The 27,914-nt window shown below is 45.3% G+C and overlaps 1 protein-coding gene across 1 annotated transcript; it reads left to right on the top strand.

Annotated features, from left to right (window-relative positions):
* MIB2 (MIB E3 ubiquitin protein ligase 2) lies at window positions 1–27,914 on the top strand. The gene is given in 20 exon segments (XM_070759180.1): window positions 1–91; window positions 3,862–4,182; window positions 5,932–6,103; window positions 9,247–9,353; window positions 10,383–10,577; window positions 12,272–12,414; window positions 12,678–12,785; window positions 13,487–13,591; window positions 13,852–14,014; window positions 15,857–15,990; window positions 16,145–16,293; window positions 17,220–17,376; window positions 17,572–17,726; window positions 19,003–19,033; window positions 19,035–19,130; window positions 20,922–21,149; window positions 23,120–23,298; window positions 24,338–24,522; window positions 25,144–25,209; window positions 27,144–27,914. Coding segments are annotated over 19 exon segments (2,862 nt in total). The 5' UTR covers window positions 1–91; window positions 3,862–3,935; the 3' UTR covers window positions 27,386–27,914.

The following is a 27,914-nucleotide window of genomic DNA, read 5'->3' as shown; positions in this document are numbered from 1 at the left end:
TGTTACACGCTACTGTAGAAAAACATCTTTGCCTCTCGTTTTCACACCAAGTGCCAAAGCCGGAAGGTTGGATCCTGCTTTAAGGAAAATTGTAAGACATTCTTGAGGGTTGGGTTTTTTGTGGGGGTTTTTTTGGGGGGGGGGGGTTGGTTTCCTTTTGAAATCCAACGGGCGTGTGACCTTCTCTGGTCTATTTTTATCAAAAGCAGGTCCCTTGAAGTGAAGGAATTATAACTCAGCCCCCAGTTGGCTTTTTAATTTATGACGCCAGCTCTTGCATTTTAGAACAAAAACCTGCTGAAGGCATTTGGCCCGGCCTGCCTCTGACTTCTGAAATGTGACGGAGCGGGTGCGTGAAGCCACTACTTATGCCGAGTTATTTTTACACTTGGTGTAATGCGGAAGAGGCAAGGTGCCCTCCGGGTTGAAATAATTTTAGGACCTGGTCTAATTTTAGGCTAACTTTTTTTTTAAAAAAAGGGGGAAATGAACCTAAAATAATTTCTGTGTAACTTTCATCTCCCAACTCCTCAAATAATTAAATTACATTTTGAAGCATCACAGTGGACATGCAGGGCTGTGAGACTTCATGTTAGGATGGGAATCTTTTTTTGGCAAAGCCCAAGAGTTACAGGCTGTATGAAACAATCATTCTTGGTTTGCAAATGTCCTACCAAAATCAGGATGTAAGCCACCATTAAGCCAGGGTTTTTTGGCAAAGCCCAAGAGTTACAGGTTGTGTGAAACAATCATTCTTGGTTTGCAAATGTCCTACCAAAATCAGGATGTAAGCCACCATTAAGCCAGGGTTTTTTGGCAAAGCCCAAGAGTTACAGGCTGTGTGAAACAGTCATTCTTGGTTTGCAAATGTCCTACCAAAATCAGGATGTAAGCCACCATTAAGCCAGGGTTGATGTTATGATTCCTGGATGAGTTTTTAATAGAAAAGTGAACACAAGAACAAGAGGACACAATCTGAGTTTAGTTGGGGAAAAGATCAGAAGCAATGTAAGAAAATATTATTTGACTGAAAGAGTAGTAGATGCTTGGAACAAACTTCCAGCAGACATGGTTGGGAAATCTACAGTAACTGAATTTAAACATGCCTGGGATAAACATAGATCCATCCTAAGATAAAATTCAGGAAATAGTATAAGGGCAGAGTCTTTTTCTGCTCTCAATCTTCTATGTTTCTATGAGTTGGGAATACAGTTGGCCCATATGTTCATTGGGGGCGCCTTAATTTAGCTTATTGCTACATGAACTTTAGTAGCCCCTTCCAGTTTTCTTTATTACCAATCTTTACTTCTAATCTTATTTAACAATGCTTGGTTTAAGGGAAATGTCATTCTGAGAACCAGAATGAGCCATGATGGTGAGCCACAGGGGAGCAGTGGCTAGAGGGCAGTACTGTAGGCTACTTCTGTCTGCCTGTCTGTAATTTGACTCAGGCTTCCATCCTTCTGAGGTGGGTTAAAACGAGGACCCAAATTGTTGGGGGCCATCGGCTGACTCTGTAAAACATTTAGAAAGGGCTGTAAAGCAATATATGTCTAAATATGATTGCTATTGCAGTTATAATTGGGCTGGCAAGATCTGGATTCAACTTCAGGCTCAGGGTTAATCACCCTCTGAGTCTAGTCTACCATGCAAGGTTGCTGAGAGGTTAAAGTAAAGACTGATCTCAATCTCTGCAGAAAAGAAGGGACAATAACAATTTATTTATTTATTTATGTACTTATTTATTCGACTTCTATGCCGCCCAATCCCGAAGGACTCAGGGTGGCTTGGAATAATAATATAAATAGAAATACAAATAGATACAGAACAATTAAAAGAAGTTGAATATAATCTAAAACTATTAAACCCCGTATGAAAAGAAACCCATTAATTATAAAGCAGTCATAATCCCATACATACATACCATTCTTACAGTGTGGCCCTGTTAGTTGTTAGTTCATGGCCCCTCCAGGCCTGCTGGCAAAGCCAGGTCTTCGTGGCCTTATGGAGGGCCAGTAGGATGGGAGCAGTATGGACATCGTGGAGGGGGGGGAGTTGGTTACATAGAACCGGGGCGGCCACAGAGAAGACCCTCCCCGCAGTGCCGCCAATCTGCATTGCTTTGTCGACGGGACCCGGAGGAGGCCAATTCTTTGTGCTCTAATTGGTCTCTGGGAGGTATAGAAGCTGTGCACTACCCAGTATGCAGCAGCAGTAAAAAAAGCAAATTCCATGCTTGGCATGATTAGGAAAGGAATCGAAAATAAGTCAGTAATTTATTTATTTATTTATTCGTTCGTTCGTTTATTTATTTATTTATTTATTTATTTATTTATTTATTTATTAGATTTGTATGCCGCCCCTCTCTGAAGACTCGGGGCGGCTAACAACAATAAAGAAAACAATGTAACAAATCCAATATTAAAAAGCAATCTAAAAAACCCCAATTTAAGAGACCAATCATACAAACAAGCATACCATGTATAAATTCTATAAGCCATGGGGGAAGGGAAAAAATTTGAATTCCCCCATGCCTGACAACAGAGGTGGGTTTTAAGGAGCTTGCGAAAGACAAGGAGGGTGGGGGCAACTCTGATATCTGGGGGGAGCTGGTTCCAGAGGGTCGGGGCCGCCACAGAGAAGGCTCTTCTCCTGGGTCCTGCCAAATGACATTGTTTAGTCGACGGGACCCGGAGAAGGCCAACTCTGTGGGACCTAACCAGTCGCTGGGATTCGTGCGGCAGAAGGTGGTCCCGGAGATATTCTGGTCCGATGCCATGAAGGGCTTTATAGGTCATAACCAACACTTTGAATTGTGACCGGAAATTGATCGGCAACCAATGCAGACTGCGGAGCGTTGGTGTAACATGGGCATGCCTTGGGAAGCCCATGACTGCTCTCGCAGCTGCATTCTGCACGATCTGAAGTTTCCGAACACTTTTCAAAGGTAGCCCCATGTAGAGAGTGTTACAGTAGTCGAGCCTCGAGGTGATGAGGGCATGAGTGACTGTGAGCAGTGAGTCCCGGTCCAGATAGGGCCGCAACTGGTGCACCAGGCGAACCTGGGCAAACGCCCCCCTCGCCAGAGCTGAAAGTAAGTGTTGTATTGCCTCTGTACAAATCGATGGTGAGACCACACTTGGAGTACTGTGTACAGTTATGGTCACCGCACCTCAAGAAGGATAGAATGGAACTGGAAAAGGGGCAAAAAAGGGCAACAGGAATGATGAAAGAAATGGAGCCCCTCCCTTATGAAACCAGGTTGCAACGCCTTGGTCTCTTCAGCCTAGAAAGGCGGCATTTAAGGGGGGACTTGATTGAAGGGTATAAAATCATGCATGGGATAGAAAAGGTGGATAGAGAAAAATTCTTTTCTCTATCCCACAATGCTAGGGCGAGGGGGCCCTCCCTAAAGCTCAGGTAAGAAAGTGAGAACCAATCAAGGGAAATATTTCTTCACCCAGAGGGTCATTGGTTTATGGGATTCACTTCCAGAAGAGGTTGTGACAGCTGTCAACCTGGTTAGCTTCAAGGCAGGATTAGACAGATTCATGGATGCCAAGTGTATCATAGGTGTTTATTGAAAGGGATATCCATGTGCCGCCTCTATGTTGGTTGAGGCAGGCAGGGTTCCCTTGGGTCCCATTTGTTTTGGGGTCAAGGGAAAGGGAGGGTTTTGCCTTCTCTTTCTGCTCAAGATCCCCATGGACAATTGGGGGGCCACTGTGGGACACAGAATGCTGGACTCGATGGGCTTTGGCCCGATTCAGCAGGGCTCTTCGTATGTTCTTACGTGGCAAGAGGCGGTTCCGCAAATAACAATGACATTTTTTTCCACCACCCCCTCCCCAACCTCTCCAGGAATCGCCCATGTTTTCTTCTCTACAGAGTGCACCCGCCCGCCAGTGGCCAAGCTGAGGCTCCCCGGCCCAGCAATGGACTTGGACACTTCCGCGAGCATGCAGATTGGCATGCGAGTGGTCCGTGGGGCTGACTGGAGGTGGGGAAACCAGGACGGCGGCGAGGGCAACGTGGGGACCGTGGTGGAGATCGGCCGGCAGGGCAGCCCAGCCACCCCTGACAAAACCGTGGTGGTCCAGTGGGATCACGGGACCCGCACCAATTACCGGACTGGCTTCCAGGGCGCATATGATCTTCTGCTCTACGATAATGCACAAATAGGTACGTTCCCCCCCCCCTTCATCTCCCTCCCTTCTTCCAGGATTAGTGACATAAATCAAGGATGCACAGCATCACCGATGGACAGGCTGCAAGTCCCAGAAATTCTTGCTCTCGGGGGTTTATGGGGTTTGTAGTCCCGACGATCCAAAGAGACTCAAATCAACAATCCCATCCAGTGTTTTTTCTCTCACTTTGCTTCTCTCTTAGATAATCTGAAAACAACCAGTTTTCACATCTGTAATATCAAAGAGGGGCAAAGCTCCCTTATAGAACACTGATGTGTCCCCCATCCACAAACCTGGCTTACAATCCCCAAAATTTTAATCTGTTGGTTGATTTCCTAGGAGAAAATGAAAGATTTAGTTTGGCAGCTTCAGAAATCAAGGTAGAAGTGTCGGGCTTGAAGTTATTTGTAAACCAGTGATTGTTTTTATCAAGGTTTGTTGGAGATTGCTGGAGTTCATGCTGCAATATTTTGTTCTGTACAAAGTTGAATGTGTTGATAACAAATGAAATTGATTGTCAATCAGGGTTTCTTCCTAAGTGGACAGTTTGGTTTCACAGAAGTTTGATCTACTTGGAGTTATACAGTGATCCCTCGATTATCGCGGGGGTTACGTTCCAAGACCTCCCGCGATAATTGATTTTCCGCGATATAGCGGCGCGGAAGTAAAAACACCATTTTTGGCTATGGACAGCCAAAAACTACCCCTCTCACCGGCTTTCTTCGGACACGGGTCCTCCTGCAGCAGCGCTGGCGGCCACCGTTCCCCGTAGGCACCTGCCCGCTCACCCGCCCGTTCGCCTGCCCGCCCGCGGGCGAAGAGAAAGAAAACAAGAGAGGGAAAGTGAGAAAAAGAGAGAGAGCAAGAAGGGGAGAGATAGAGAAAGAGAGAGAATGACAGGAAAGAAAGAGAAAGAGACAGAGAAGTGATTCTTGGTGATGACGTATGACGTCATCGGGTGGGAAAAACCGTGGTATAGAAAAAAAACCGTGGAGTATTTTTTAATTATTATTTTTTGAAAAACCGTGGTATAGCGTTTCGCGAAAATCGAGACCGCGAAAATCGAGGGATCACTGTATTGTGTTGTTTAAGTGTCCCCTTTATTTTATTTTTGAGCAGTATAGTTTCTGAACCCATCCAGGGCCAGAAACTCTTTTCCAATTTTCTTTTTTACACCCAGTTTTTCTCCCAGATTTTGCCAGTTCTTTTCAGGCAGTGTATCATTGACAATGTTGCATTTACCTGTGCAGGTAGGCCCTAACTGAGCCCCAAATTTATGTTGCTAAGTGAAGACATTGGCAAAGGGAATTTTGCTCCATTTGACGACCTTTCTTGCCACACCTGTTAAGTGAACCACTACAAGTGTTAAGTTAGTAAAACATTTGTAAAATGAAATCTGGTTTTGCCATTGACTTCACTGGGGGTCAGAAGGCGGCATAAAAAAATGAAATAAATAAGTAAGTAAGTAAGTTAGAGTAATGAATCAAACCCTACAAAGACTTAGAGCTTGGAAAACATTCTTCACAGAGAGTAACAATGAAAGAGCCTGCAATGTAAGAGCTGGGAAGATCGTTAGCAGCTAGTTAGGGCTGGGGAAAAAGCTACATTCAGAGGATAAGACGCCCCCTAATTATCAGCCTCTTTTAGGGAAGAAAAAGGTGTGTCTTATACACCAAAAAATACGACAGGCATCTTTCTACCTTTGACTGTTGTAACCCAAAGTGTGTTTTTACTCTTCCTGTAGGGGTCCGCCACCCGAACATCATCTGCGATTGTTGCAAGAAGCACGGCATTCGTGGAATGCGATGGAAGTGCAAAGTCTGCTTCGATTACGACCTGTGCCTGCATTGCTACATGAGCAACAAGCATGACCTGTCCCATGCCTTTGAGCGCTATGAAACCGCCCACTCGCAACCGTGAGTCTGTTTGATCACCCACCCTCCCCACAGACTCTCTGTGGAGAGACAAACCTCCCACCCACCCCCCTCAGCTTTTTAAGAGTGTTGGTGATAAATGCAGTGTCAACCATCCCAACTGACGAACCCAACTAAAGCAAGTACACTCAAGACCTGCCATTGTCTCAATGCAACACATTATTGAGTACAGTGGTACCTCTACCTACGAACATCTCTACTTACAAACTTTTCTAAATAAGAACCGGGTATTCAAGATTTTTTTGCCTCTTCTCAAGAACCATTTTTCACTTATAAACCCGAGCCTCCGAAACTGTAACCAGAAAAGGCAGGGAGAAGCCTCCGTGGGGCCTCTCTAGGAATCTCCTGGGAGGAAACAGGGCCAGAAAAGGCAGGGAGAAGCCTCCGTGGGGCCTCTCTAGGAATCTCCTGGGAGGAAACAGAGCCTCCACCCTCCCTGTGGTTTCCCCAATCGCACGCATTATTTGCATTTACTGTACATTGATTCCTATGGGAAAAATTGCTTCTTCTTACAAACCTTTCTACTTAAGAACCTAGTCATGGAACGAATTAAGTTTGTAAGTAGAGGTACCACTGTACATTATTTCAGTAGTGTTGAGGTTAAAACCAACTCTACCTAATTCCTGCGCAATCCCTCATAATTACTGTTGTGGTTGGCTCATGGCCAGCTCCTCTAGTAACAGATTTTGAAGGGGATGAGCCAGGTCCGTCGTAGCATCGGAGACCTGTGTGGCTATCGGAGGATTCAGGCAGTGAGGGGGAAGGAGAGATGGAAGCTGAAGGTGCTGGAGAGGTAGAGGAGGAGGCTCCTGCAGTGCCTGTGGAACCCTCCAGTTAGAGGCTCATCTTGGTCGGATGAGGAGGGGGTGGTTAATGACCCCATCCTCAATGTCCGGGTGCGCAGGATTATGGGACAACAGGAGCATCTGCACAGATGCAGAAGAAGAACCTAAATCACAGCTGGGAGTAATTAGGGAATTTTGCAGCTGGCTTAAAAGAGGAAGTTTTGTGGGAGAGCTCTTTGCAGGCGTTATCATTCGTGGTTTAACAGAGACAACAAAACATTTCCGTCTCTAAACCAACATATTGCATCTTTGGAAAACAACCCAGGTTTTGGACATTTGTGTTTCGAAAGACTGTAGCTCTTGGACAATAGAGTGAGTACCTTTGCTGCAGCCCAATTTGGAGGCATTCTTTACTAGTCTTGAGGGGTTTGAGACATTTGTTATCGGCTGGGCAGCTAACCCCGACCTTTTGGTCATAAACATATATTCCTCTGCCGCCATTGTGGCTCTCGGCCAATTTTTAAAGCAATATATTTTGTGTTTTGGAAACCTTCAGTCTGTGAGTGTTTTGTCTTTCCTTGCTGCTCCACCAGCCCACCAGGCAGAACAGTTACAATATTTATTTATTAGGTTTCTATGCCGCCCCTCTCTGTAGAATTCTCCCTCTCCCCTATTAGTGTAGGTCACATTATCCAATTGAATCTCATTGCATTGTTATGAGAAAGCATCTCAGGTCTTGGCCAACACCTGCACATATGTCCTTGGATCTCACAGCTCTTTTCCTTGAGGTCTGAAGCCTGCATTCCATTTCACTCTTCCCTCACCCCTAGTCCTTTGGCAAGTTTAGAAGTGGTAAAGATTGCAACAGCATAGGCACGCTTTGATCTTGACATGTAGCACGTGACCAGTAATTTCTTAGGGAGGAACCTGTATTGATCTGGACAACCTCTGTTTCAGCCACACAACCAAGTACATTCAGATAACCTTGCAGTTCTGATTAACACTAGAACGATGTTTTTCAACCTTGGCAACTTTAAGATGGACTTCAACTCCCAGAATTCCCCAGCCAGCGTTTGAAATCAGCCCATCTTAAAGTTGCCAAGATGGAGAACTAGAATCAAGCATTGTTATTTTTCCATCTTAACCGATCACTTCTCCCCTTCAACCCGTTAAATGTTTTCTAAGTCCAGCCGGGCCACAAAATCCATCAAGGCTGCTGCTGATTAAAAGAGGGTTTTAATCACCCTTTTTGATTAAAAGCTTCATTTTTAGATTGAGGCTGATCCAGACATTGCCACGCTGGGATTCTGGGATACAGGGGGTTTAACCGCCCTCCCTCCTCTCATCAGGTTTTTCTCAAACTTGGAATAGATTGAAAATCGAAACAAACTTGTTTCTTTTTAATTTTCCAGAGGTTTTTTTTTCTTTTAAAGGTTCATTTTTAATTAAATGCCATAGAAAAAGACAAAAAGCGACCCAGTACCATTTTACCATGCACATATCCACACATATATTTGTGAGTGTGTATAATCTATACTGCTCAAAAAAATAAAGGGACCACTCAAATAACACATCCTAGATCTGAATGAATGAAATATTCTCATTGCATACTTTGTTCAGCATGTGAAATTGATTGTCAATCAGTGTTGCTTCCTAAGTGGACAGTTTGATCTCACAGAAGTTTGATTTACTTGGAGTTATATTGTTTTGGGTAAGTGTTCCCTTTTATTTTTTTGAGCAGTGTATATACTTTATTTATATAGAAACATAGAAGATTGACATCAGAAGAAGACTTCATGGTCCATCCAGTCTGCCCTTATACCATTTCCTGTATTTTATTTTAGGATGGATCTATGTTTATCCCAGGCATGTTTAAATTCAGTTCCTTTGGATTTCCCAAACAGGTCTGCTGGAAGTTTGTTCCAAGCATCTACTACTCTTTTAGTAAAATAATATTTTATCACGTTGCTTCTGATCTTTCCCCCAACTAATCTCAGATTGTGCCCCCTTGTTCTTGGGTTCACTTTCCTATTAAAAACACCTCCCTCCTGAACCTTATTTAACCCTTTAACGTATTTATAAAAAATATACTATATATCTTGCTTGAACGGGTGGACACTTTGGAAGCGCATCTAGCATCCCTTGAAGAAAAGGACAAAATGTGGGAAAGTGAAGCACCAGTATCTTGGAATCATGATGCAGCTTGATTGAGGTTGCTAGAAGTGGAATAAATAGTTTTATGAAACGACCCAGAATCATTTTAGCTTCAGAGTTAAGCTGCTCTCTTATCCGTGCAAGAGATTGGAAAAAACCCTATGACATTTACGCTTTTCCTTCCAGAGTCTCCGTAAGCCCACGACAGAATTTGCCGCGCATTGCTTTAAAGGGGATATTTCAAGATGCGAAAGTCGTCCGGGGGCCTGACTGGGAATGGGGAAATCAGGATGGTAAGGATCTTTCAGATGAAATTTTTTCGGGGGGAATAGATCAACTTCAGGGGTAATGTTGAGTAAAAATTGCTGCCTTTTAACCTTTGCATGTCCAGAGAATTAATTTTCTTAGTTTGTTTTTTAACATCCCTGCTTGAGAAAAATAGCATGTCCTGCACGAATCCTTTGCGGACTTCATTTCTGCATGAGGGAAGCAATCAAACTTTTATTTGCTGTATGAGTCTTAGCGACCGGTTAGGTCCCACAGACTCAGCCTTCTCCAGGTCCCGTGAACCAGACAATGTCACTTGGTGGGGCCAAGGGGAAGAGCCTTCTTTGTGGGGGGGCCGGCCCTCTGGAATCAGCTCCCCCCAGAGATTCACACTGCCTTCTGCAAGTCTTAAAACTCACTTATGTCACTTATGTTGCTTGGGGCAATTAGATCTTGGCCCCCTTGCGGTTGAATGTTATCTATGGCTGAGTCTGAATGTGCATGATTGATTTTTAAAATATTGGGGATTTTAGGCTAGTTCTTTACTTTAATTAATTGGATTTGCCATTGTATTTTATTGTTTTTATTATACGTTGTAAGCCACCTGAGTCTTTGGAGAGGGGCGGTAAATAAATCCAATTAATAAAAAATAGATAGATAGATAGATAGATAGATAGATAGATAGATAGATAGATAGATAGATAGATAGATAGATAGATAAATTTATTCCCCCAAAAGCAACAAAAATGTGTGTGTGTGTCTGTGTGTGTGTGTGTTCTAGATCACCTGGTATACCCAAATATGGTAGGGAGCATACTGCTTCCTTTCATCCGCACTCCAGGGACTATGCAATCAGTTGCGTTCATGACAAAGTATTTAAATTTTACATTTTACCGATAAAGAAATAGAGACTAGTATAGATCTCTTTCAAGCTATTTAGCTCTCATCAGTTAACTATCCCCTTCTGGGATTCAAACTTGGGCTGCTTGCCTGCTAGGCAGTTGCTTTAACCCCTCTCTATATTTCAGAACACTGAGCATTTCCCCCGTCTACAGGTGGCGATGGAAAAATTGGGCGCGTGGTTGACATCCGTGGCTGGGATGTGGAGACGGGGCGGAGCGTGGCCAGCGTCACCTGGGTTGATAGCACCACAAACGTCTACCGAGTTGGTCACAAAGGGAAAGTGGACCTAAAATGTATCACAGACGCATCTGGAGGGTTTTATTACAAGGAGCATCTTCCTAAATTAGGTATGTGTGGATCTTTAAAAAAATATATTAAAGGTTTCATAGAAGCATTGAAGTCTGACGGCAGAAGAAGACCTCATGGTCCATCTAGTCTGCCTTTATACTATTTTCTGTATTTTATCTTAGGATGGATATATGTTTATCCCAGGCATGTTTAAATTCAGTTACTGTGGATTTATCTACCATGTCTGCTGGAAGTTTGTTCATCAGCTGTCCTTAATCTCAGCCCTCCTCCTCATAAATACCTGCCCCCCTCTCGTGGACTACAGTTTCCTTAATCATCAGCTGGACCTTGCTGGGAATCCTGGGGGTTATTATCCAGTCCCTTCCCAAGTGAAGTGGTGGCTGTCACTTGTAGACTGCAATTTACACCTAACATTGATATGAGTGTTTACCTGTAACAATATATATATATGTGTGTGTGTGTATTTATGTATGTATGTAACATATTTTTACTGATAATGAAAAGGAAGGGAGACTACTAGAGATCTATTTCGGGCTTCATCAGGTAGCCACACCCTTATTGGGATTTGAACCTGGGGCTCTGTCTTGTAAGGCAGAGACAAAATATCACACACACATTTTCTAAATATATATATTCAGCAAAAATATTTCATGTGTGTGTGTGTAGTATATTTAATGATAATGAAAAGGGAGACTAGTATAGATCTGTTTCAAACTATTTTGCTTTCATCAGCTAGCCATGCCCTAACCAGGATTTGAACCTGGGGAGTATGCCTGTAAAGACAGTAACTTTAACCTCTAGGCCACAGGTTCTCCTCCTCTCATCTTGTATCAGGGAAGAGTTACGTGTTTTTTTCTGTCGAATCACCCTGGTATACCCAAATATGGGATGGAGCATACTGTTTCCTTTTTGCCTCTTGGCATCTCCAGGGGCCATATCCAAGGCAGTTAAATTTGTATAGCCGACAAACTATATTCTACGGTATATGTGTAATGTATTTTTGCTGATAATGAAAAGGAAGGGAGACTAGTATAGATCTATTTCAAGCTTATTATGCTCTCATCAGCTAGCCATACCCTTACCATAACCTTCAAATCCCAAAACCTGGAATTCACTATTATTACTTGGAATTCACTACTATTACTACTAGTTTTTTCTCATCATTCCTATCACCCATTTCTTCCCACTTAGGACTGTATGTTGTCACTTGTTGCTTGTATCCTTAACATTTTTATTAATATTGATTGTTCCCTCATTGCTTATTTGACCCCAGTGACAATCATTAAGTGTTGTACCTCGTGATTCTTGACAACTGTACATTTTATGTACAGTGAGAGCATCTGCACCAATGACAAATTCCTTGTGCGTCCAATCACACTTGGCCAATAAAGAATTCTATTATATTTCTATTCTGTTCTGTTCTATTCTATTCTATTCACATTTTTAGGACAATTCTTAATATATCTATATCTATATATCTATATCATCTATATCTGTCCGTCCGTCTGTCTGTCCGTCCGTCCGTCCGTCCGACCAACCAACCAACCAACCAACCAACCAACCAACCAACCAACCAACCAACCATCCATCTAGGAGTTGAAGTCAACAGGTCTTAAACGTTTCCAATGTTGATAACCTTAAAACCAGTTAACTCTGATATTTTTTTCTCTTTCTATCCCCCCCCCCCCCCCATCTTCCCCTCTTTGCCTGTCCCTGCTCCTTCCTTCTTCAGGCAAGCCGGCTGAGTTGCAGAAAAAGGAGAGCACGGAAGGGCACCCTTTCCAACACGGGGACAAGGTGAAATGCCTCCTAGACATCGACATCTTGAGGGAGATGCAGGAGGGCCACGGCGGCTGGAACCCCAAGATGGCTGAGGTAGAGACCTGCAAACGTCCGTCCCTTTAAGTTGGAAAGCAGGCTGGATCTCTCACAAACGTGTAATTGGTTGTTTTTATTCCAACCAAGAGGACAATGCCGAACAATCGGTCTGCTCTTGAGCGGCGAGGATGATGGGATGTTGGGGGGGTTTTTTGGGGGGGGGGGGTTGTGTGTGTGTTTTTCCTTTGCCTCTTCCAGTTTCCTCCCCCCGCCTCATGCTTCTTTCCCCTCTTCGCTTCCTTCCCGCCCTCCTTCCGCAGTTCATTGGCCAAACGGGAACCGTGCATAGGATCACAGATCGAGGCGACGTGAGAGTCCAGTTCAACAACGATACTCGCTGGACGTTTCATCCTGGAGCTCTAACGAAGGTGAAGTAAAGTTCATTCCCTTGGCGAAATTATTCCAAAATTGAGAATGTGGGCTGATGCAGGAAAAAAAGGGATTTTTTTTTCCCAGATGAAAAAAACCCATACTGGATATTCCTAGAAAGGAGTGTCCAATCCCTCCCACCATAACCATGATTTAAGTTAAAGAATTTGCTGGCCTTTTATGTACAGCTGAATATGTACACCACTCAAAAAAATAAAGGGAACACTCTGTATGTCTCGGTACGAAACCTTCAACACACATTAAACAGGTGTTGTGGTGTAGGAAATATGGATTAGCCAGACAATGACTTAGACTTAGTATCAATGTATATACAACAATGTTATTATTTACAAATATACAGAATCAACAATATAATACTACCAATAGTTTATAAACCACGTACACAGCAAGAATACAGCTCACGGCAAATATATCTCTAACAAAGTGATTCCCCCCAAAGGGAACAGTGTTGGCGCCCTCTTATGACCAACCAGTAATATTTCCTTAAAGGCACAGTCTTTACATTTTACAAACTAACATAGTTAGCTACTGTGTGGCAACACCCAAGTAGCATGTGTGTTAATATATAGAACGTAACCTACTTGGATGTTGCCTGGTTTAGACAATCCATCTCCTCGTTTCCTCTGTCCCAAGTGAGAAAATGTGAAAATATCTGCCCTTCCTTTTGTCTCCCTTGTAGCTGAACACTTTCTGGGTGGACGATGTGGTGAGGGTGATCGATGACATGGAGACCGTGAAACAGCTGCAGGCCGGTCATGGAGAATGGACAGAGGAGATGACAGCGGTGAGCTCCCTTCCCTTAACGCACCTTTTTCTTTCTCTTTCCCTTTCCTTGCATCGATCTAAATTTGAAACCATTTCAACCATGTCCTCAATATAATAATAATAATAATTTATTGGATTTGTATGTCGCCCCTCTCCGCAACCTTTGCAACCGAACCAAGGGGTTCGGCTTTCTTTCCCTCTTCATTTTGCCTGCCTGCAAGAGATCCCCCACCAACTCCATTTCTTTCTCTCTCTCCCCCCCCCCCCCCGGTTTAACAGATCCTGGGCCATATCGGCAAGGTGATCAAAATCTTTGGGGACGGAGATTTGCGCGTCTCTTTCTCTGGCCAGTCCTGGACCTTTAACCCAGCCTGCCTGACAGCCTACCAGAGAGAGGAGGACACAAACCTGATGACCACTCAGGATACCAGGGAGTCGAAAAGTGAGGGCGAAACTTTTAAACCTCGATTCTTTGCAAAAAAAAATAGGAGGGGTGGAGGGCAAGGAGAATTTTGGAGGAGAATCCCCTTTCTGTAATATTTGGTACATCAGAAATTAGCTGAGGTGTGTTTTCGTAGATTTTCATGGGTACAAAAATGAAGGTCTTGGCATATTCGGGTTTCTTCCCCTGTAAGTTTCAGAGATCTGAAACTTACACAGGAAGAAATCTGAATGTGCCAAGACCTTCTTTGGAGAAGTAACAATAAAAAAAAAGTCTGCAAAGACTTAGGGCTGGAAAATCCTTCTTCAGAGGGAGTAGCAATGAAAAAGCCTGCAAAGACTTAGGGCTGGAAAAACCTTACTCAGAGGGAGTAGCAATGAAAAAAGCCTGCAAAGGCTTACTGACTGACTGACTGACTGAACTTGACTTGATTTGATTTGATTTGTATGCCGCCCCTCTCCGTAGACTCGGGGCGGCTAACAACAGTAATAAAAAACAGCATGTAAACCCAATACTAAAACAACTAAAAAACACTGATTGTAAAACTAAACATACATACATACAAACAAACATACCATGCATAAATTGTAAAGGCCTAGGGGGAAAGAATATCTCAGTTCCCCCATGCCTGACGGCAGAGGTGGGTTTTATAAGGAGCTTACAAAAGACGAGGAGGGTAGGGGCAATTCTAATCTCCGGGGGGAGTTGGTTCCAGAGGGCCAGGGCTGCCACAGAGAAGGCTCTTCCCCTGGGCCCCGCCAAACGACATTGTTTAGCTGACGGGACCCGGAGAAGGCCCACTCTGTGGGACCTAACTGGTCGCTGGGATTCGTGCAGCAGAAGGCGGTCCCTGAGATAATCTTAGGGCTGGAAAATCCTTCTTCAGAGGGAGTAGCAATGAAAAAGCCTGCAAAGACTTAGGGCCAGAAAAACCTTATTCAGAAAACAAGCCTGCAATGCAGTAAGAGCTGAGAAGATTGTTAGCACCTTGTTAGGGCTGGGGAAAAAGCTTCAAAAAATCTGCACCCAAATTTTCAGGCTCTTTTAGGGAGGAAAAAGGTGTGTCTCATACTCCGAAAAATACAGTAAGTCATGTCTGGCTCTCACCAAATCTTTCATGCCTTTTTGAGTTTTTCCATGCTGTGGCTGGTGACAGGCCTGATGGGGTCCAGCCACCGTGTTCTTTGGTGGACTTGTTTCCTCTTTTTACTTATTACTTATCACATGATATGGGGACACTGCAACCATCATAAATAATGGTAAATAAAAAGGATTCGAAGTGTTGGTTATGACCTATAAAGCCCTACATGGCATCAGACCTGATTACCTCCGGGACCACCTTCTGCTGCATAAGCCCCAGTGACCGGTCAGGTCCCACAGATTTGGCCTTCTCCAGGTCCCGTCAACTAGACAATTTCATCTGTCTAGGGAAAGAGCCTTCTCTGCGGGGGGCCCGGCCCTCGAACCAGTTCCCCCCAGAGATTCGTACTGCCCCCACCCTCCCTGCCTTCCCCAAGAGCCTAAAGACCCACCTGTGCCAACAGGCCTAGGGACATTAGACATCAGCCCCTGCCGATGAATGGAACGTATGTTTGACTGTTTGAATGAGAGTGATTGGTTTTTAAGGATTTGGGGTTTTAGTTTAGTTACTTTAAGTTAAATTTGGATTTAGGATGTTTTTATGGTTCTTTTATATGTTGTAAGCTGCCCTGAGTCTTCGGAGAGGGTCAGCATATAAATCCAATCAATCGATCAGTGTGAATCAGGTGGACCGTTTGGATCAGGAAGTCCTGGGAAGTCAATTGGCTGGTGATATTTGTACATTTTTGTTCCTTTTCACAGGTTCCTTGGTGTCTGTGGTGGGACGGTTACTCTCCCAAAAAAGCGAGGCCGACAGCCCAGGCCGCCTGGTGGTTGAGGCTGTTCACGGGAACATCAGCAAAGTTCGGGACTTGATTCAGAAATACCCTGACAAGGCACGTTCCCTGGGTCAGATTCAGATGAATGGAGGCGGGGGGAATGACACACACAGCACCTCGCCTGCGCCGGCCCTGTTAAACAAGCCAGAGTTGGCCTTGAAGAGGGGTCGGTTGGCCAATCCTGTAACAGAGGCTGAATTCCTTCCCCCAGGTGGACGTGCAGAACCAGGGCAGGACGGCCTTGCAGGTGGCTTCCTACGTGGGGCAGGTGGAGGTGGTGAAGCTCTTGGTGCAAGCCCACGCCAACCTCGACCTTTGGGACGAGGAAGGAGACACGGCCCTCCATTACGCAGCCTTTGGGTAAGTGACCCTTGCGGAGAGCTACGGGGCAGTGCTCCCCCTCTGGGGGTACGGGGGAAGACTCTTTTTTCCAAAAGAGGGTAGAGGGTGAAGACGGCTTAGCATTCTTAGCTCTGGTGGTGCTGTGGCTAGAATGCAGCATTGCAGGCTTGATTCTGCCCACTGGCAGCAGTTCAATCCTGACCGGCTCAAGGTTGACTCAGCCTTCCATCCTTCTGCGGTTGGTAAAATGAGGACCCAGATTGTTGGGAGCAGAACTGCTTAGAGAGGGCTGTAAAGCACTGTGAAGCAGTAGACAGACAGACAGACCTTGGAGAGGCGGATGGATGGATGGATGGATGGATGGATGGATGGACGGACGGACAGATGGACGGACAGACAGACTGATAGACCTTGAAGAGGCAGATAGGCAGATAGATAGATAGATAGATAGATAGATAGATAGATAGATAGATAGATAGATAGATAGATAGATAGATAGATGGAAGGACGGACGGACAGATGGACGGACAGACAGACTGATAGACCTTGAAGAGGCAGATAGGCAGATAGATAGATAGATGGAAGGATGGATGGATGGATGGACGGACGGACGGACAGACAGATAGACCTTGAAGAGGCAGATGGATGGATGGATGGATGGATGGATGGAAGGACAGACAGACAGACAGACCTTGAAGGCAGATAGGCAGATAGATAGATAGATAGATGGAAGAATGGATGGATGGATGGATGGATGGATGGATGGACGGACAGACCTTGAAGAGGCAGATGGATGGATAGATAGATAATGATAAATTGATTCTTCCCTTTTTCCACCTTTAAAAAAACCCCAAAGAAATGAATGTAGCAGGAGAAGAATTTTATTTCTAATTCATTTCTTCTCCCCGCTCCCTCATGTCTTTGCCACTTACCACGTGAACCAGGAATCAAGCGGACGTCGCCAGGCTCCTTATCAGCAAAGGGGCCAACCCGAATATTTTGAACGTCGCCAGGTGCACGCCCTTGTACGTTTCTGTCAACTACGGCTTCACAGAGGTGGTGAAAGCCATGTGCGAAAACAACTGCGACGTAAATTTGCCGGTGAGTCTTCCTGTTTGGGGTGGCAATCACAGCTCAGAAGCCCCGGAGCCTCTCTGAGTGGCCTCCTATTTTAAAAAAAAGGTAGGGGTTTTTTTAGCTTTTGGGTTCAGTTTGAGCGTAAAGTTGCATTATTATTTTTTAAATTGAGAATTCAACACACTTTGGCTACATTGAGGCCTTCCTCTGTCCCTTCAGGGTTCTTCAGGTGACACCCCCCTTCATTATGCCATCACCGCCGACTTCAAATGCATCATCCAAGCCCTCACCGGGGTTCCCGGCATCGATTTTACCGTCCAGAATCAACAAGGCTTCAACCTGTTGCACCACGCAGCCCTGAAAGGAAACAAGCTGTAAGCAAGAGATGAGTAAAGCGCGATGTAATCGGAGTTGACTTCCAGGCAGGCTATAAGATCCCAGGCAAAACTGCCTGCCACAAAAATGTCGACAAAAGCAACTATTTTTTGGAGGGGGGGGGGGTAGGGAAGAGAAAAGGTTATTTGGCCTGCCAAAAGAATTATGCAAAAAGCAGAGAAGGGGGGAGGACAGGCGGCGTGAAAGGGTTTGGCTTTGAAATCTGCAAAGAATCTGAAATCACCATTGAAGGTTTGCGTGCATCATTTAAATGGCAGGTAAACCTTTCTGGGTATAATTTTTTTTATTTTTTCCCCTCCATCTTAAAAACATACATAAATGAAAACACACCACCAGTGCCTAAAAATATACATACAAAATGTTCTTATCTTAAACACTTAACAAAACATCCCAAAATTCTATTTTCATTTCATCGGTCATAACTCTAATCACTTCAACAACAAAGCTAAAAAGAATAATAATACAAATTTTATATTTAAAATAATTTAAATCTTTAAACTACTTTAAATTTGTGTTACATATCTATCTCATGCTGCCACCATTTCTCTAGGTTTTTACAATTTCTAATTCTTTTACATTACTTTCAAAATAATTATCTATTTTAACTATGTTTACTTTCAATCCACTCATAAAATTTCCCTTAAATTTTATAATATTCCGAATCTTCTTTATCTTTAATTTTCAATGTAAGTCTATTCATTTCAGCAGAGTCCATATTCTTCATTAACAGCTGTCTTTGTGGGAAGACTTTTCTAAAAGTGTCATAATAAAGGCAAGGCAATGAACAAAGGCGAATATACGTGTCCCAGGATAATGCTGGCAGGATCCAATCTGGGTTGGTCACCGGGACCTGGGTCACCGGGAGTCTCTCACTGGGCTCCACCTCCAGAAGCTTGGAAGACTAAATCTCCAGTCCTGATTGGGTCCTGGAATCTTTTACACCATCAGTCAGCAGATTTTGGGGTGGGGGAGGTAATCCTACAGAATTGGGGAAGCAGATGCCAAGTTCGCTTTTGAGGATGGCTGGGCTGATGTTTCTTTTTTTTAAAAATTCTAGATTCATGCCCACATTGTAGGTTTAGGTAGGCTTCCTTATCTCAAAATATGCCCTTTTAATGCTTGTGATGTATATAGTCTCCCTTTGTGGCAATTTGTACCCTAAAGGCACATTTTTTTCTTCTTCCGTCTCTTTTTTCTTTCTCCCCCATCCACCCACCCAACCTTTGCTGTCCTCTTTTTCCCTCCTCCTGTCAGAGCTATCAAGAAGATCTTGGCCCGCGCTCGCCCAGTTGGTGGATGCCAAAAAGGACGACGGCTTCACGGCTCTGCATCTCGCCTCCCTCAACAATCACAAGGAGGTGGCGGAGATTTTAATCAAAGAGGTGAACGAAGGGAGAGACTATTGGGGGGGACGAAGGTGTAGAAGCTTTCTGCATTTGGGGAAGGTGTCTGCCCAAACCAGCTGAGGGTGCTGTCTACATTGATTGATTAATTGACTGATTGATTGATTGATTGATTGATTGAATTTTTATGCCGCTCCTGTCCGAGGACTCGGAGTGGCTCACAATATATAATAAAACAATACATAACATTTCGAGCCCAATTAATTAAATATATAATCTAAAACTAAAAACCCAAAAAAACCGGTATTGTCTAATTGATGGGACCTGGAGAAGGCCGACTCTGTGGGACCTAACCATTCGCTGGGATTTGTGCGGCAGAAGGCGGTGCCATAGGTATTCTGGTCCGACGCCATGTAGGTGTAGGTCATAACCAACACTTTGAATTGCATCCAGAAACCAATTGGCAGCCAATGCAGTCTGCAGAGTGTCAGAGAGATATGTACATATCTGGGTAAGCCCATGACTGCTTACGCAGCTGCGTTCTGCACAATTTGCAGTTTCCGAACGCTCTTCAGAGGTAGCCCCACGTAGAGAGCATTGCAGTAGTCGAACCTCAAGGTGATAAGGGCATGAGTGACCATGAGCATTTAGAAGCCTGTGATTTCCTAGTGGTCTCCCAGCCAGTCCTGCTCTGTTTAGGTTCTAAGGCCAGGCTAAATTAGGGGCTTTCTGAAACTACCACTTGAGGCAATGTTGTTAGCAAGGCAACAGTAATGTCTTTCTTCTTTTTTTTTTGGGGGGGGGGGGGGGGCGCTTGACTTGGCTAAATCAATAGTCCTTGGCTTTTGGGATGTGATCATCACAATTGAGCTCTGAATTTTGGTCGTAAGTCGTGGTGGTGGTGGTTAAGTGGCCAGTTATAAGTTTGGATGGCCTGCCAAAGTGCATGAATTTCACTCGCACGATCATGGGAGGGAAAAGGCCGTCATTTTGGGCACCGGTTCATCAGTCTCTTCAGCACCGTCGTGATTTGGAATGGCCATAAATAGAGGACTAAATTTGTACAAAATTTGATTTGCTTGGTATGTATATGTGTATGACTATATAGTTAGTTTAAGGGTTTTATTGATTAGCTAATCAATAAATCTTCAGATTATCTTCGGGACTGTCTTCTGCCTCATGTATCCCAGTGGCCGGTTAGGTCTCACAGAGTCGGCCTTCTCCAGGTGCCAAATTATAATATCATTATAATTTGTATAATTTTTTTATAATAATTTAGATTTCTTTACATATTGTTCCATTTATAATGTTGTACGATGCCCTGAATCGCCTCAAGAATGATGGCATAAAAATCTAATTAATAAAAAATAATAAATAAATAATCAGGGTTTTACTGTTTTATATTTGACTTCCACTGTATTATTGTATCGATTTATTGTTGTAAGCCACACTGAGTCCCATGGGATTGGGCGGCATATAAATCAAATAAATTTAATTTAATTTAATTTAAAATGTATTTGATTCTTGACCAATGTATCTTTTTCTTTTATGTACACTGAGAGCATCTGCACCAATGGCAAATTCTTTGTGTGTCCAATCATACCTGGCCAATAAATAATTCTATTCTATTCTATTTAAATTAATTTAATTTAATAATGTATTAAATTAAATTAAATTAAATTAAAAGCCAGCCCTAACAATGATCAGCTGCACACAACCTTTTAGCTGCTTTGGGAGAAAATTGGAGGCCCGCCTCTCCCTGGGATTAAAACTTCCCACTGGGCAAAAAAGGGGAATTAAAAGGCGGCGTGTCCTTCCCTCGTCCCTCAGGGCCGCTGTGACGTGAACCTCAAGAACAACCGCAACCAGACGCCCCTGCATTTAGCCGTCACCCAGGGCCACGTGGAGATGGTGCAGCTGCTGGTCCGAGAAGGCGCTGATGTCAATTCCGAAGACGAGGACGGCGACACCGCCATGCACATCATTTTAGAGAGGGAACACCTGGTGTCCGTCCTGGTTGAGGAACAGTCGGACCAGGAAGACAGCCTCTTCTCCAAGGTGAGAGAAATGGCAGGCTCGAACGAAGGGCCGGGGGAAAGCGGGCTCTTTCAGTGTTTAGGACTTGGGGGCTCCCTTTCTGGGAAATTGAATGCCGAATCCATCAAGGGGCATCCCGAGGCGATGGCCCCAGCGCTCAGCCTTCAGTTTGTGATTTAACATTTTAGGGGTGCGAGTTCTAGGTTTGCCCCTGAAACGCCTTCTGTTCCTGTCCACTTCTGTTTACCAAGAGAGATTGTTGTTAAGTGAATTTTGCCCTATTTTGCAACATTTCTTGAGCTTCCATGAGACCACACTTGTAGTACTGTATACAGTTCTGGTCACTGCACCTCAAGAAGGATATAATGGAACTAGGAAAGGTGCAAAAAAGGGCCACAAGAATGATCAAGGAAATGGAGCCCCTCCCTTATGAAACCAGGTTGCAACGCCTTCGTCTCTTCAGCCTTGAGAGAGGGCGTTTAAGGGGTGACTTGATCAAAGTGTATAAAATCACGCATGGGATAGAAAAGATGAATAGAGAAAAATTCTTTTCTCTATCACACAATCCTAGGACGAGGGGGCCCTCCCTAAAGCTCATAGGTAAGAAAGTGAGGACAAATGGGAATATTTCTTCACCCAGAGGGTCCCTGGTTTATAGAATTCCCTTCCAGAAGAGGTCGTGACAGCTGTCAGCCTGGATAGCTTCAAGGCAGGATGAGACAGATTCATGGATGCCAAGTGTATCAGATGGTTATTGAACCGGATGTCCAAGTGCCGCCTCTATGTTGGTTGAGGCAGGCAAGGTTCCCTTGAGTACCATTTGTTGGGGGTCAGGGGAAAGGGAGGGTTCTGCCTTCTCTTTTTGTTCAAGATCCCCATGGACAATTGGGCCACTGTGGGACACAGAATGCTGGACTCGATGGGCTTTGGCCCGATTCAGCAGGGCTCTTCTTATGTTCTTATGTTCCATTATTAAGGGAATCACGGTTGTTCTTCAGTTAGTAACCTGGTTGTAAAAGGGGAGTGGGTAACCCTGGTATCGGGGATAAACCCAGTTCGCTCATTCTTATTGGTCATCGGAAAGCCAGTCACGAAGACAGCACGAGGCCTCAACCCAGACGATGCCATTTGGCTTCCTTTACCCTCTGCACATGTGCAGAATGCTTTGCACATGCGCAGAGGGTAAAAGAAGCCAAATGGCGACGTCTGGGCAGGTGGGCGGAGTGTGACGCTCCTTTCGCAACCTTGCAGCTCTCCAACGACCGAACCGGGAACATTTCACCCATCCTGGACACTGCAACCATCATACCCATCAGCCATATCCAGTGAAATTGTGGCAGGGTTAATCTGAATTCCTCCCTGTTGGGTATTTTGGTTACTATTAATATTAATGTTAGCAGAATTCAGCTGGCAAGCGAATTCAGCATGGCAAGACATCAACACATGGCTGTGAATCCCATTTGATAGCAATGAATGATCACTCCTTCATAAAGATGAAAAGTAGAATCTTTACTTTCAATTCTGTTGATTCATGCATCTACAGAATGCAGGCAGAAAGGCTTATATTCCAGACCATATTAATAGACTCTGGATGCTTCCATGGGCAGGGATGGTTTTGGATTGTCCATCTTTGCACATATGTCCTCAGCCGAGGACAATGGAGCACACTCGAGGTAGACGGAGGTGGAAAGGTGAAAAGGGAGGGGCCATCTACTCTGCAGTTGTTTATACAGTCTGCAGAGTACATGCCCCTTTTGGTCATCAAAAGGGACACACTGGTCAGTAAATTGCGACCTGACCATAGAGATGTGTTTACAAGACAGTGTAAGCATGTGGTAGAGTGGTAGAAAGCCCAACACTCCCCGCTTCCCAAAACTCTTCCTTCTATCTCTAGATAGTCACAGTTCCTTTCTTCTTTCCTCTCAATGGTTCTCTCTCTCGCCCCAAATTCCTTCGCACCCATCGTTCTCCCTGCCTCCATCCTCCCGCAGCTCCAAGCTTCCGGTTTCCTCGGGAACACCAAACTGAATGTGGGAACGGCCCTGGCTTGTTTCCTGGCCCAGCAAGGGGCCGACGTCAGCTATGCCAATCACCGGGGCAAGTCTCCGCTCGACCTGGTCTCAGACGGCAGCATTGCACACCTGATCCAGACCTTCTCCCAGAAATACAGGTGAGAGGTCGGGTCCCTCCCAGATTCTTCCGCTCGTGAGGCTTTCTTTCCTCGGAATGGTCTTGGTTGCTGGAGCGAAGGGATCCGTTCCGAGCTCAGAAACGGTCCGACTTTATAATTCAAAATTTGAGACATAGTTTGCAGGAGGTGGCACCTTTTCTGGATCACACAGCATGGTTCTTCTTTCAAAAATTGCCTGCGTCGCTCCAAATGGTACTTGCAGACACCCTCCCCCCCAGTGAATACTTAGCTGTCAAAAGACACTGGATACTGATAAATTGCAGCCACCTCTGACTAGGCCATCGCCATCTTTTAACGGCCCCATAATCCATTGCGTTGGAGTGGAGTCTGGACAACTGAGTACTTATGGGACCGCTTTCTGCCACATGAATCCCAGCATCCGGTGAGGTCCCACAGTTGGCCTTCTCCAGGTGCCTAGACAATATCGCTTGGCAAGATCTAGGGGAAGAGCCTTCTCTGTGGCGGCCCAGGCCCTCTAGAATTACCTCTCCCTGGAGATTTGTCCTGCCCCCACTCTCCCTGCCTTCCACAAGAATTTGAAGACCTATTTATGCCATCAGGCTTGAGGTCATTAGACCCTAGCCTCTGGCCAACGAGGATGTTGTATGTTTGTTCTTTAAAACTGAATGAATGTTTTTTAACGTTTCAAGGTTTTTAGAATGGTTTTTAAATTAGTTATTTATATTAATTGGATTTCAGATGTTTCATGGCATGTTGTTTTTTTGATATGTGAGCCACCCCTAGTCCTCGGAGAAGGGCGGCATACAAGTACGATACATAGAGAGAGAGAGAGAGAGAGAATGGAGCTAGCACAGTGTTTTCATGGCCGTCTACCCTTCCCTGTTGCCACTGTGGAGTTTTGTTCTTCAGATATATTCTCAGGTTGCCCAGAGAGAGAGAAATATCTGCCTCTGCCTAGGATCAAACTCACAGCATCGCCTCTAGACCACCTTGCCCATTCCACCGATGGTCAGGCCGTGCCGCTGTCTAACCATAACCCTGCCTCTTTCTGTCCCAGGGAGCAGCATGACTCCTCTGAGGGCTCCACCATGAGCAGCAGCCTGAGGCGAGTCCACACCACCCCCAACACCATGACCAACCTCAGCGTGCCAAAAGTGGCAGCCCCTACGGAGTGCTTGGTTTGCTCGGAACTGACCCAGCTCGTCCACTTCTTCCCCTGCCAACACAGCATCGTGTGCGAAGGTAAAGCTGCCTTGAACACCCGGAGCCCGTAACTGGGACAGCTGTTTTTTACTTCCTCTTTGCCCCCACAACCCCCCCCCCCAAGCAGAGGCCAAATTCAATTTCATTGAGGGCCACAACAGGGCTGTGGTTGACCTTGGGGAGGCCGGGCGGGTGTGGCTGAGTGGTGGGTGTGGCCAGTTTGATGCCACTCACTCGGCGTGGCTGACTAGATGGGTGCGGCTGAGTGGTGGGTGTGGCCAGCTTGGCGCCACTCACTCGGCATGGCTGACTGGGTGGGTGTGGCTGACTGGTGGGTATGGCCAGCTTGATGCCACTCTCCAAACTGCTGGCATATTACCTCTTCGCCACTGGGTAGACCAGGCCGAAGCGACAAATCCAGACCCCTTAAAATTCTCTAGCATGGGCCAGATCTGACCACATCATGGGCCGGGGCCGGTCCATAGGCCTTGTGTTTTGATGCCCCTGCCTTCAAGTTGTTCTTTGGGATTGGGCGGCATAGAAGTCGAATTAAATAAATAGATAAGTGAAGAATGAAGAGTTTCCTTGGAAGCGTGTATGGAAACCGTGTCTCTCCCAACTTTTCCCCCCCAACCACTCCCGATTTCTCCCCGGAAACAGAATGTTCTAGAAGAATGAAGAAATGCATCAAATGCCAAGTCACCATTAATAAAAAGTTGAAACAAGGTGAGTGTCGTCGCTTGATCACTTTTTAAGGGGGGGATGGGGGGCTTTTCCCTTGATTTTAGCCAATAGGTGTGGAATCCACACCCAGGAGACCCTTCGTGTTTTATTAATTGGATTTATATGCTACCCCTCTCCGAGGACTCAGGGCGTTCTCCTTTGCCTTCCTCCCCCAGTTTTCCAAAAGAAAACAAAAGAGCCGGTTTTTCTTATTTTTATAAGCCACGATTGCTTGTTTGCATCTTTCCCAGGATTTTGTTTTTATCCACACAAGACGCTGCCCTTGGATTTAGTTTGAGGTTCATTGGTCAGGTAAAACAGTTTGCAGAACAAGCTACCTGTTACTTAGAATATCCTGGGAAATACCAATGGTGGTTTGGTGCAATTTCTAGTTTTTTTTCCTCCCTCCTGCTCTTTGGTCAACTCCCAGAATAGAAACTCCAGAAACTAATGAGACCATAAAGTTAAGACCATAAAAAAGCTCCCCCGAAGTCAGTAAAATAATCCTTGGGGGATTCCTTACTGTTGTGAGTGGTCCACGTATGGCTCAGCTGTCATGGATTTTGAGGACCAGGAGACGGATGAGTACTGGCATCGCAGACCAGTGCTTTTCACCCGAGTCTGAGAGTGAAAGGGAGTTGGAGACTGGGGAACCATCAGAGACTGTAGAAACCCCAATTATGGTATTGTCTGACTCAGAGGATGATGGGGATTTTGAGGATCAGGATCCCGTTATCTAGGCATGAATGTCTCACAAGAAGGGGTTCTTGGTGTTAAATAAATCTATGGGGCATTTGGGCACACCTTGGCAGTATATAAGGACAGGCTGATGGGAAAGGGGTGTGTGGCAAACAACATTCCCCATCACGAAGGTGCCTTGGAATGGATAGACCTCTTCTATTTCCACAAGGACTTTGATTCCTGCCTGTTGCATGAGCCATTAAAACTCCCTGGACTGTGAGTGTAATTAATGACCAGAAACACATCATTAGTGGAGATTTATGACTCTTATCTGGCTCCATCCCAGACTTTCCTGATCTCCCGCTAATTAGACCAAAGCAGCCAGCATGGAATTCCTTGTATTAACCCTTATATTTATGTTGTTTCTATGTGTTGCAAAAATTGTGCTACCAATAGACTTTGTCTATGGCAGTGTTTCTCAATTATTTTCTGTTGCGCTCCACACACCCCCAGGAAGAAGTTCACACACACCCAACTCTCCGCCAGGACAATTGCTGCAATATTCAGCACATTTTTGCTTAAAAAACTCAAGCAGCTTATCAGTGTGATTGGGGTGTAATGTGTTTAAGTGACGCCTTAATTTATTGGGCTTTATGCTGTCCGCTGCCAACATTTTTAGACACAGTAAACCTAACGGTCTTTCCTCGCCTCCCACCGTAGTCACAGGGAAGTCGAGCGCTACAGATGCTTCTTCGTCATATTTTCCCATCTTAGTTTTCGGGAGACTTACGTTCGTCTCATGATCTCCGCCTCTCTCTTCCTTTCTTTTCATCCCTGTTCAATATTTTTCCACAGAGTCTCTTAAGGGTTTGTTATATGCACTTCATATCTCTTAGTCTGTGCTGTGTGCTATTGTTTGGTGCAAAAAACTCCTACTGCCTGCGGCAAAAGAAGCACGTTCCCCAGGGTCACACGCTCCCCTGGCAACGCTCCGCGCCCCACTATTTGGGAAACAGTGGCCTATGGGTACTTTTGTGTGTGTGTGTGTCTTTATTTCTGATAATTGATCCGGCCGGACAGAACGCATACTTTGGTCTTTGTTTGGTCTCTTCATTTCATGTGAATTTCCCGCCAGGTGGAAAATTCCCATGGAATGAAGACGCTTAGAAAGGGGGTGGAGATGGTGTTTGTGCTTACTTGTGTGTGTATCCTTTCTCACAACATTTCTTATCTTACGTCTGCCCCCCCCGTCACAGACAACTCTGAAGTGGACGGAGGGTCGGGCCCCGAGGTCACCAACCAACAGAAGCTCATGGAGGATTTGCAGAGCCGCTATCGTCTGATGGAGGAGCGGATCACCTGCCCCATCTGCATCGACAGCCAGATCCGCGTGATCTACCAGTGCGGACATGGCTCCTGCCAAGAGTGCGGCGTCTCCCTCAACGTTTGCCCCATCTGCCGACAAGCCATCCGCGAGAGGATCCCCATCTTCGTTTGAGGACCGGCTCTGGGTTTGCCCATCCTGAAATCCCCCCCAGCAGCTGCCCTGCCCCTCCCTCCTCCCGGGTTCGAATTTTGCTTCCATTTGGGGGGAATCCGGAGCGGGCCAGAGAGAAGATCCGGACTTTCAGAAGAGACTCGGGGCTGGGAGATTGTGGGGACGATCAGTTTTCCTTCCTAGCTTTCTCCCAAGTGTCAAAAAGAGGAGCAATCTTCCCCAAAGAGCATGTTTCCTTCCGTCCCGCGGAAAAAAGCAATAGTCTTGCACTTTAAAATGCGGGGTCTCGGTCTGGCTCTGCCCTCCCAGCAGAGAGGGGCCAGAGCAGAGTTGGCCCTGCACCAACTCTGGGGATCAGGAAGGTGAACGGAAAAGGGATGTTATATGGGTCAAGGAAGCCCTGGTGGGGGCGAGGGGTGGGTTTGCACATGTGTGTATGTGTGTGTGTGTGTGAGAGAGAGAGGGGTGCGTCCTTCAACATAAAGTCGTGAATGTATGCTGGCAAAAAATACAACTCTTCTGCACAAGC

This window comes from Erythrolamprus reginae, chromosome 8 (genome assembly GCF_031021105.1).
Source record: "Erythrolamprus reginae isolate rEryReg1 chromosome 8, rEryReg1.hap1, whole genome shotgun sequence".
Taxonomy (NCBI): domain Eukaryota; kingdom Metazoa; phylum Chordata; class Lepidosauria; order Squamata; family Dipsadidae; genus Erythrolamprus; species Erythrolamprus reginae.
This window is presented reverse-complemented; position numbering and strand designations above follow the sequence as displayed.